The sequence below is a fragment of the Buceros rhinoceros genome, unplaced genomic scaffold (genome assembly GCF_000710305.1).
Source record: "Buceros rhinoceros silvestris isolate BGI_N320 unplaced genomic scaffold, ASM71030v1 scaffold7396, whole genome shotgun sequence".
NCBI lineage: Eukaryota > Metazoa > Chordata > Aves > Bucerotiformes > Bucerotidae > Buceros > Buceros rhinoceros.
The window spans coordinates 10,226-22,067 of record NW_010419244.1 but is presented as its reverse complement, the minus strand read 5'-3'; the positions used below and the strand labels follow the sequence as shown (position 1 = coordinate 22,067).

The window sequence follows — 11,842 nt, the reverse complement described above, 5'->3', positions numbered from 1 at the left end:
GGTTTGGGACCTGTCACCACGGTAACGGGCACAGCTCTGCTGACGGCCGGCGCGCGGCTCTGAGGAGCCCGTCCACCGAGGGGCCGCAGCCCGCCCCGACCACCGGTGTGTAGCTGGTGAGGGCAGCAGCGCCGTTCCGTGACGGGAGGGTAAGGCCACTTCCGTCTGCTGCAGGATGCTCCGAGTGGTTAAGCTTTAAGCCGTTTTCATACGGTACCTGCAGGTCAGAGTCATTTATTAAAGGCAGCAGTCTGTGCTCCGCGTCAAGGGCCCCTTGTAAGCCGCCTCGTGATGATAACGCAGTTTTGCTTTACGGGTAGAGACATTTAAAAATATATGTGTCACTGAAGGAACTAACCCAAATCCAAAGCACACTATTTAAAAAGAGCAGCCGGACAGGTCTGTGGGTTTTTTTCCCTGCGGTAATTCAGAATAATGTCAATTTGACTGTCGAAACAAGATCGGAGGTAAAAAAGTCTAAAGAAGCTGGTGATAAGAGCCTTTTCTGTGCTCTTACAACTCATCGGGAGGATAAGGCAAAATGTAATTACAACGAAAAAGGCAGGAATTATTTAAGTGTATTTAAAGACATTCCCACATCAAGAGGAATAGGTGATGGCAGGAATAAGGAGAGAGCATTTGAAAGAGCATTTGAACTTCATTTCTCAGTCAGTCATCACATGCTCCTGATCATGAAGGAGGTGCAGTCAGACTGGAATTGCCTCTTGCAGAGTCACCTCGTTTAGGATCAGATTTATAAAACAGCCCAAGGAATAGAGAACGAATCTCAGTATCACCAAAAGGAAATGTCTCCTACTGACAGGAGCAGGATTATTAAGAGGCAGTTTGTGCTAGAGGCAAATCTGATGATGCTAAACCCATTCTTAATTAATAAAGCTGGGCTTTGAAAATTTGAAAGTACTTTCTTCCTGAGATCTCCTTTCATCCAATGCTAAAATAAAATGTAAGTGCTGGAGGGGTAGAAAAATGGCCTCTTGAAATGATAGTAAAGTTCCTATCAGTTATGGCACTGTGCTGTGATTTAAAAAGAAAAGAGAAAAAACCTCTGCATTTGGAAGTGGAGAAAATAACTACTCTATTTTGCACTTTATACCTTGTGGGATACAGTTACCATCATTTTTTCTTGAGACAGCACTGGTCCTCAGACACTTGGATACATTTAAAGAAATTTAGAATCACAGCATGCTTTGGGTTGGAAGGGACCTTCAGAGGTCATCTAGTCCAACACCCCTGCAGTGGGCAGGGACATCTTCAACTGAGCAGGTTGCTCAAAGTTCTGTCCAAGGTCACCTGGAATGTTTCCAGGGTTGGGGCCTCTACCACCTCTCTGGGCAACCTGCGCCAGGGTTTTACCACCCTCATTGTAAAAAGTTTCTTCCTTATATCTAGATTGATTCTCCCCTCTTTTCAAACCATTACCCCTTGTCCCATCACAATAGGCCCTGCTAAAAAGTCTGTCCCCATCTTCCTTATAGGCCCCCCTTAAGTATTGAAAGGCTGCAGTAACATCTCCCTGGGACCTTCTCCAGGCTGAACAACCCCAACTCTCTCAGCCTCTCCTCAGAGCAGAGGTCCTCCATCCCTCTGATCATTTCTGTGTTCCTCCTCTGGACCCGCTCCAACAGGTCCATGTCCTTCCTGTGCTGAGGATTCCAGAGCTGGACACAGCACTCCGGGTGGGTTTCCACAAGAGCGGAGTAAAAGCGCAGAACCACCTCCCTTGACCTGTGGGCCACGCTTCTTTGGATGCAGCGCAGGATACAGCTGGCTTTCCGGGCTGAGAGCACACATTGCTGGCTCATGTCCAGCCTTTCACCACAAGTACCCCCACATCCTTCTCCTCAGGGCTACTCTCAATCACATCATCCCCCAATCTGTACTGATACCAGGTATTGCCCCAACCCAGGTGCAGGACCATGTGCTTGGCCTTACTGGACCTCATGAAGTTCACATGGGCCCACTTCTTGACCTTGTCCAGGTCGCTCGAAATTCTAAAATTCTAGTTAGAAACAAAATTCTTGAACTTCTGTGATAAGATGCATTTTTATTTCTCTCAGATGGCAACATAAAAGAAAATAGAAAAGGATCATGCTGTAACCATGGCCTGTTACCTTTTTACAGGCATAATGGAGTATCGATAGTTATGCTTACAGTTAAAACATACCCCCGCATGCTTGAGGATCAGGACCTGACAGCCCTTCTCCCTTGTGTCCAACCTATTACTATTATTCATGTATGGAACAAAACCAATAGTTACTGTGGAATCATCAAAAACTGTAGAACAAATAACGCCACTGATAGGGCTGGTCACATTGACCAGTTTTTAGGAACAGACAGAAGAAAATGCCCAGCCAAGATGTGGTTTGAAACATGTACCCCAAAATCACTCCCATTTTAAATTCTGCAGTGTAGGGTCCTAATGGTGGGTGCTGTAGGCGCTGCCCCTAACTGTCCCCGTGGTGGTGAGCAGGTCTGGGGCAGCGCTGGTGGGAGCAGCTGTCTCAGGGTTCTGCTGCCAGCAGGAGCCACATTTCAGCTCGGGCCCTGTCCAAGCCTAGTGGCCCAGGTCCTGCACCCCACCTCATGCCTGAGTCCCCATTCAACAGCCAGCCCCACCTCAGAACAGCCTCCCTCCCACAGACTCTGCCTAGTGCTCACTGGACTTCTGGCTGACCAGACTTGTCCTGCTCTTCTTGTCTGGGTGCTGTGGGATGGTCAACCTTTTACTGAAGTCACTGTCCTTGTGCTCCTTGTCACCCCCCACACTTCTGGCTCGCCTCCTCTTGCATAGCAACCCACCCTTGCTTTGCACCTTAAGGATTTTGTTCACAGAGCTGTATTCATGGAGAGGCAATTGTTGTTATGTCATGTGCTAGCAACAGTACGAATAGCATCCCAACGGCAAATAAAGGGCAATTTTGTGTGTATGTGCGTGTGTGCATGAGAAAGTTCTGTATCAGCAAAGCTCTGATATAATAGAGCTTGTGAATAATGCTTTTTACCATCTGTAGTTGGCAAGGAGATTTTGTCCCATCCTGGCAAGTGACGACATGGCCTCAATAAAACATGACTTTGTCACCTCCTGGCTGAAATACAGCAGTACAAAATAAGGGGATATGAAGTCATCTGCCTTTATGGCTCTGTTAATACCAGAATGCAGCAAGACAGCCCACCAAGCAACCCAAGAAATTATCAAAGTGCTCTTGTTTCCTTCCTTATCTTCCAGGCTCTCAAGGAACTGGGCCATTACACCATGCAGATTCCCTGAAGGACTGTAATTCATCATATTTGCTCCTTAACCACAGCCTGTTACCAGGTAACTTTTCTTTTTGCCAGAAAAGGAGCTGTTCTTTTTTTTTTATTCATTTGTTTAGAATTGCATTCTTGGCTTTAGTAACAAATGTACATAGCCACAACAGCCTGAAAGGAACACATTTTAAATAAACAATAAACAGCACAGATTTGCTTTTGGCTTGGACAGGAAGAAAGAGTTATAAACAACAAATGGCAGCTGAGTACCTCCCTGAGAAGTGCTACAGTAAGAGGGTTATGAGGGAGAGAGAACGGAATAAAATGGATCCAGCAGTGGATCCACAGGAACCAGGAGTTTTGTCACTGTTGTTTGAAGAACAATGGACTCTAATTAACAGAGCACTTTTCAGAATCACATCTTTGCTTTTCCATTGAAAGCTGTGTAAACTTCTGTGTTAATTTAGCTCTCATCTTCTTAAGACATGTATTACAAGTTCTGCAGCTACAGGCTTACTTGAGATTTGAGTGCAATCTAGGTTTCAGATCCTATTGCAACTATGAAAACATAGGACTCAAGAAGCAGCTGAATTTACAGTGCCTCTGGAAAACCCAGTGAAAACAAATACAAACTTTAGCCTTATTTGGCATATATTTGTCCTAAGACTGTGTGGATCACCTCTAACGTCATGCTCCTGTGGAGCAGCATCATGCATATGCCAAATATCATACCAAAATTAACTGTCTCTGCTTTAAAAAGTTAAGAGATCTTTTTCCCATCAGGAACAAACTGAAAAAAGATTTTGACAACAGAAAAGATTCTCACTTTTCAAAGCTTTCCTTTTGTAATTTCTGGACTCTGATACTCCCTGTACTTCAGTAATCTAGACCCTCCTGCTAGCGCATACACTGGGTAGTTGCACGCTGACTTTTTAGAGCTATTTTGAACCAAAGCATACAATCTTATCCAGTCAAACATTTTAAGCCTGCGCAGTTACACAATCCGGGTAGGGGCAATATAACCTATGGACAAACTATGACCTGGAGAAGCACTTTGCTTAGCGAGACTATGACCACACCTTTTTAAATACGAGCAATGATTTACTTGAATGACAGTCTCACATATTTGGCACTTCACATCTGTAGACGATTCTGATATATAGTAGCAAATGACAGTAGAGGACACTTGCCCTCTACAAAACCTTTCAAGTAACAAGGACTGGATACAAACACAGATGGAAAAATGGACGAAGCGGTAATGAACTGTGTTAAATGAAACCAACCAACAGCATAAGACGATCGAGAAGGTAATACAATAATTAATGGTTTTATATACAGCTTCACTAACTGTTAAATGTGAAATTGCAGGCAGCATGTTTATCAGCATGATCGAGGCATAAAGTGAAACCGAACCCAGGCGAGCTTCTTCTCCAGCCCTGGAACAGCAAAGCCTCATTTCCTATAGATCTGTGTCCTCGGTGTATTTGAAACAGGCCCAGTTCACTCTCCTTGCCTTCCAGTACTTTTTGCTCCTTTCTGCCAGCGCCCAGATCTCCTCTTTGTCCCAGACTACTCTCTGGGCAAGCAGGAGCATATTTTATGCCTGGCTTTTAGGTAATACTGGTGAGCCAGTAACTATGTGTGTGCTGAACCAGCACCTAGCAGCTTAGACTAGATAGCTCCCAAATACAGGTCAGGGTTCCATCTCTTTCAACAGGAATATAAATTCTTTTCATGATTCCTGGATTTCATAAAATTTACAAATATATTCTCTGCTTCTAATGTCTAGCGTTAACTGGATTTGTTACAAAGGCAGCTCTCAGGTTCAATCGTCATTGGGAAGGCAGGCAATGGAGGAATGCCTGCTCACAATGTATTAATATGGAAAAATACTTCAAAAAATGCTCAGTTTACAACTGTGAGGGTACCAAGGACTTGCCCTAAGAGTTCTGACTGGTCTTTGTTTGAAACAGATGCAACAAAGTTAAGGGATAGCTGTAAAAGGGGTATGGTTACAAACCCTTTTTTTTTTACTGTTTGTGGTTATATTTACTATTTGTAGTTACAGACAGTTGTATGCTACACCATAAGCTGCAACTGCAGTTGCTAGTAACTGGATTTTATTATTTCCACATCTTAGGAGAAAAGATGTGAAAGGATAGAACCGAAAACCGTCTTGCTGCTGCAGGCACGCTTAGCTTTGCAGCGAGGCAGGCTTGCTTAATGATTTGAAAAAGTCAGGATATCTGCTGTTTACATTTTCCTAGCTGCTCAGTAAATATGGATCTGTAGAAAATCCCAGTCCTGTTGGGGCATATATCTTAGCACTATACATTTAGAGATGAGCAGTTCAAAACAAAAATATGATAAACATTACGTCACAAATGTAGCGAGTATTATGGCTAAAAATTTCACCCTTGAAATGTATTCTGTCAAAAACAGTGTCCATGCCTTGTCCTCCCTTTGCCAGACAAAACTTGGATGAGCTGTACATTACTGGAATGGCTTCAAAACCATCTGCGGGCAGAAATTATTTATAAGTGTCTACTGTTCACAGCTAAAATAACTTACCCTGCCTGCACACACACAGTGTTCTGACACAGCATACAGTACTGCCGTACAGCTCTCCTCAACAGGACCCTAACCTCTAAAACAACAGCACACAACCCTCCGCTTCCTGTGAACTGGTAACTCAGAAGAGTTTGCTTTCCTATAGTTTTATTGAAAGCTAAAAATAATACTTGACTCAGAATTACTTCCACTTATGCAAGCAGGACTACTTGTAAGCACCAATTCCAGCACGTGGTTAAGGGTTGGGAGGGAAGGTCAGATACTACCTGACTGGTCACGCAGTTGAACACTGGAGGTCTGGCCTAGTGCTTCAGCATTTGTTTTACCTCAGTGCAACTCCACTAAAACACACATTTTCATGTGATAAAAATTTAGGTAATGCCACAGTAAATCACACAGCTGAAAGTTAACTGTTAGTACTTCACAGAATGGAAAAGATTTTTCTTGGTTTTCTTCAGCAGAATAATAGTAACTACCTCTTTGCAACATCAGGTTACACACAGTTTTCACCAGATACAGATAAAGGCCTGTCTTCCCTTTTATTTCTAGACATGGATGGCTTTTTGTTCACCAACAGCTATTTTCTCATCTCTCTAACTCCCTAAGTCCCTGACTCCTTTCTCCAACAGGCCATGTGGCTGGAGAGCTCCAGGGCAGCGCCTTAGCCCAGAGAAGATGACCAGCCTCAGCTGTGTGACAGCTAGATTGGCACAGGAACTGTCACCAGGTTTCTCTGCTCAGCTGATGCATTTTTGCCCGGAACTGCAAAACACCTGTTGTGTATTTGTAAAAGGTATCTCCATTAACACAAAGTATGCCATTTCATTGTGTTTATTAAAGAGGCTGAAATAAAACACTTTCTTCTGTGCCTAAAGCATGACTTTGGTAATTTACTGACCCATTTCACCACCTCATCTGCCCTCCAAGAAGAAAACTCATTATGAAGGTCATTTTTCAAATAGTATTACTGCTTTGTTACAAGAACCTAACCTCGCAGGCAGGACAGACTTACTCTTCACCACATTTCCTTAGGTCCTTGAGTTGACACATTCAGATACTCAGAAAATAAGGACTCAATGCAAGACCCATTTCCTCTAATGTAAATGTTTACAGTTACTCAAACACAGTGAAGAAACCAAAATAGGGACACACAGCGTGAACACAATCTTTCACAGCCATCTATCACCCAGACTCGGTTGGTTTTCCCAGTTCAGAGAAGAAACGTCTCCTTTACTTCCGATATATACTCTGTTCAAAGTATTTAGATAGATGATTTTGAAGTAATTTTAAGTTTTCCAGAAAAAAACAACAGGGCTGTTACCCAAGTGAGATGAACGCAAAGGTGGCATTTTTTGATAAATAAAAACGCTGCTAGTATACACCCAGTGAGAATCCTGTTGACTCTAGAACAAAAACATGTATAAAAACTTCAGCTATTAGATTTCCTTCTATCAATTTTTTTTCTGGGTAACTTGCATTACATAAAAACATCAATTTACTCAGTTCAGGACGGATGTCCCAGTTCAAGAAAGGATATCCATTTAGAAAGTGATTAACTCCTATTGACTTCATGCCTTTATCTACCAAAAAAATTTACAACCTGTTTACACAATTTTCTGAAATAAATTATCTAATCTTGCATTAATTTCTTAACAGGACAATTAAATTTTTGTGTGCAGGTCACAGAAAACCTGCGAGAAACTGAACTGCAAACTGACAGATTGTCACAAGTTCTATTTTCCTCCCAATAGCTAGGAAAAGCTAAAGCACAATCTCATTTTTGCTTTCATCTGACAGCTGCCTTTTCCCCCTTTTACCCTCTATTTTTCATTCTTTTCTTCCTGTTAGACATTACCTCCCAAACCAACTTAATAATCTAACACTTACTTGCAAAAAAGTATTTAATAAAGGAGTGAATCCATACTGAACATTCTGCAATGCACGCAAGCATGTGAAGTGCAGTTTTGGGACAGTTTGTTCTGTGAAAGAACTCATGCTGAAGATAATGAAAAATCCAAGTACTCGGTAACATGGGGGAAAAAAATGCAGCACTTGGAATATTCTTAATGGATTTACTAGTGAATATTCCTCTGTCAGATACAGTATTACCATTTTTTGACTTTTTTCTTTTCTTTCTTTGCATATTGGTATTACTTGTTATATTGACATTACAGATTTACAGAAGTCATGTTCAAAAATAACTTAGCAATTTTTAAAACTGAATTTGCACTTTTTAGTGGCAGCATCTACGTAACATCAATATAAAATTTTAAATCACACAGTTTCAACAGCGATACCTTCTCATGTCTACGTTTCTAAACCATTTATTAGAGAGGGATAGCATTACAAACAAATCCATTTGCTGTGATACCACTGTTCTCCACATTCATTACAAATAACGTAAGTCAAGATCTGTTCATCTGGATTTGAGTTTCGCACCCAACCTGGAAGAAACAGGGTTCCTCTGGTGATCATAGTAACAGTGCAATCAAACTTTTCACAGCGCCTACACTTTATTTTGTTTGTCTGTGTGCCATTAATAACTTGTGGAAGCTGATGTTCCTGAACAGATGATTCTGTGTACAGAGCCCTGAGCTGTTTCAATTCATCACTGGCCATTTCCATCACTGTCATCTCAGCAAAAGCCTTTGGGCTCAACGTCCCTGAAAAAAGGTTATGTTTTAAGTGGCAACTTTTAGGGTTCTTCAGGTTAGAGATTTTGCTTCTGATGCAATTTTTATACTTTCTGTCATTTTTAGCATGAAGAGCATAAATATGTTCTTCAATTTCTTTAGATAGCACTAGCCATTTATCAGATTCTTCTTCGTCTTTGGCAGAACCAGTCAAAGCTTTATAAAGAAGATCTGTACATTTACACCTCAGAGCCCTCACCGGATCCTGCTGCAGACTTGCTTCGTTAACAAGAGGTTTAGAATCTCCATTATCGGTGTGTTGTTCTTCAAAAGAAGAAAGCTGATTCATGCTGCCTTCTGCATCGTTAAGTACCACATTTTTAACAGTTTGTGGTGGGACCAGAATTTTAGAACTAGTAGCAGCTAGTGCCTCCTGCTGACACGGTCCTTCAGGCAGGGAGTGCTCTCTAGGAACCACGCTGAGATGTTCAATTTCCTCTTTCACATACGCAGAAACTGACTTTTTAACTTGCACTGACTGAACACAATTATTCTTGTAAAGTGCTTTCCACCTTGACAGTAACTGCTTTGCTTGACTTTTCAACCCTGCTGCAGGGCAACTCTTGAGTACTCTGTATACAGCTTTGGCAACTTCTGTCCCCTGAAGATACTCTGTAGTCATAGCAACATCTTCAAGTTCTTTAAGATGATCCTCAATATCCTGGAAATTGTTCTCAGACAGTAGTTTTTCAATGCAATGGGCTCTGTGTACAATATTTTTCTGGTCAGACATTTTTAAACCTGAAAGTGAAAAGATGTCATGTTTATTGTGGTTATGACATTAATTCATTTTCTGTATATTCTCACAAGTTTTTATTTTCTTTGTATACATCACTGGTTTTGCCAGCTTCCTCCTGTAATAGTGTACAGTAGACTTAGTGAAGCAAACACAAAATGCAGAGGAGCCTGGGCCCTGAAAAAATGCAAGTGGCTGTGCTAGTCTAACCTGTGCAACGAAAACACCGATGTAAGGGAGAGCCTGCAGGGACTTCTGCTGGGATAGAGTTAACAATTTAAAAAGTAGGGTACGACAGTCATTTTTAAGGAAAAGCACAGTGTCTTGCCAAAACCCACACTAAGGAAGACACTGCTAGCATAATAAAAATGTTTGTCATACTTGTTTTAATATGCACGCACACCACAACACAACGGACGTTCACAGGGAGATTCTCAGCCGCTACAAGAACCACTCTTCTGTATGAGACTACAGGTAGACTTCACAGTGTTTGTGCACTGGTAGATTCTAGTACCACTGGACTACCAAGAAGCAAGGGGTTCTGAAATTCAGGATTTTTTCACCAAAAGCACCAGATGATCACCCACTGATGTTTACAGTCTAGACACCATTATCAAATGATATTCCTTCCAAAAAATAAAAGAAGGAGGCTTTATAGGCAATGTGTCTCCCCCTCCTCACACATACAGGGAAACAATAAAACATTAGTAGGGTTTCTACAGCATTGGTGTCAACAAATTGAATTTACTAAGAATGCTTTTTTCGAAAAATTAGTTTGTTTTTCCTATCATAGCAACTTAAAGTCTATTAAAATGCATGTCTGCTATAACGGGTGAACTAGAGGACTAATTTGGAGTGGGGAGTAAAGTGTAGTACAGCTATGTTTTTCAGAAAATTGTTTGGATTTGCCACTGTACACTGTAGCTGGTATAATGGAGAATCACTGACACATGCAGAAATTAGACATATGCAATAAGAATGACCCATAAAACATACAGAGTTAATGGAAACTTCCACAATCACATTGCTTTTGTTAGTATTAACTTCTATAACAGACAGATGAGATACCTCTGAATTGTTTTTTTATTCCTCAAGCTTTTGTTACTTCCAAAGAATATAACTAACCAGTGAACGTGGGCAAGGTATCTGATGGAAAATCACTGACCTAAATGACATTTTCAAGCACCTGGAGGAGATGTCAGGAGTTTTCAGGCCTTTTGAGAAACTTTCGTATGTCACCAGAACTTAGTATTAGGGATTTCTTCAGTTACTAAACAGGAAGTAACTGAACACATTTTCTTGAGAGTTGCAAAGCAAAGGTTTGGGGATACTCTGCAGCAAATTTAAGTCAGTGAGCCTGACATAACTCCAGTGGATCTTAAGCTCACAATGCCATTCTGGTTCCTACACAACCCTCAACCCTTCACTTGCTATGCAAGACATCATATTGTATCTCTTCAAAAAGGTTATCTTTATAGCTGCTAACAGAGAAGCAGGTTGGACTAGTAAACGTTTTACTGAGGTCCCCACCACTGCCCTTTCCCTTGCTAGCTCTGGCTTCATATTACAGTTTGATTATCAAGGCAGGGCAGCTCAAAAATAGTGACATCTGCAAAACAGTTTCAAAACAGTGACATCTACAAACTCGTCACTGCTATTTTTGGAAATTGAAAGGGGGATTTCAAAATGCAGACTCTTATGGCCTGAGTAAGATTTCCTTTTGATCCCTTTTTATCAAGCTCTTTGACCAAAAAATGCTCAGTGCATCACTATGTGCAAATTTACACACACAAAGTGTAAATACTACTAACATTACTGTCCTGTTGGCTGAAAAGGAGAATTAAACATAGAATGCAGAATTCAGTGGTGTGGTAAGTTGATGTTCTTTTCTTAGGAGTTAGTCTTCTAAGTTTTTGCCCCAAACCAGTGTTTTGCCTGCAGTTGCATACATTCTGATTCTACTCTAGAGAAGTCATATGCCTGACAGAGACAGATGTAAGGCCAGCTACACATGTCCATATTTAAAGGAATTCATAAGCCTTGACAGAGACAGATGTAAGGCCAGCTACACATATCCATATTTAAAGGAATTCATAAGCAGATTTCTTGCACCATCGTTTCCATGATGAGAGCTCCTTAGAACGGGGGGAGAAGAGGGTGAGGTGATGCAGCTGAGTAATTGCACGCCCTGTTGCTTTCTGTGACCACCAGCCCAGCTAACTTGTTTCTTGCATGACACAAAGATTTCAAACTATAGGCTGGCCCTCAGAACTCCACAAAAGGACAGAGAGAGCATAAACCTCCATCTGTTTCTATGACCCTGAACCACAAACTGGCCTGACCTCCACGGTGAATGCTCTCTGCATTCACTTTGAAGTCCTGTGACACCTCAATAATGGCTATTACAGAAACTGAGTTACTACTCGAGAAGTTTCAGAAGAGAAACAGGATGCATTTTTCCAATACTTATTTGAACTCTACATATCATCATGTTGAAAAGCACATACAATTGCATTCACTCGTTTGTTCTGCTGCAGATACATGCAGAGGCTGTGAGAGTGGAAAGAGGTGT

General features: G+C 41.5%; 1 protein-coding gene across 1 annotated transcript; it reads right to left on the bottom strand.

Moving 5' to 3' along the window:
* Positions 1-8,043: 8,043 nt before the first annotated feature.
* On the bottom strand, positions 8,044-9,269 carry TCEANC (transcription elongation factor A (SII) N-terminal and central domain containing). The gene has a single exon (XM_010138824.1). The coding sequence runs from the start codon at positions 9,265-9,267 to the stop codon at positions 8,185-8,187; it is 1,083 nt and encodes a 360-aa protein (XP_010137126.1). The 5' UTR covers positions 9,268-9,269; the 3' UTR covers positions 8,044-8,184.
* Between the last annotated feature and the right edge of the window lie 2,573 nt (positions 9,270-11,842).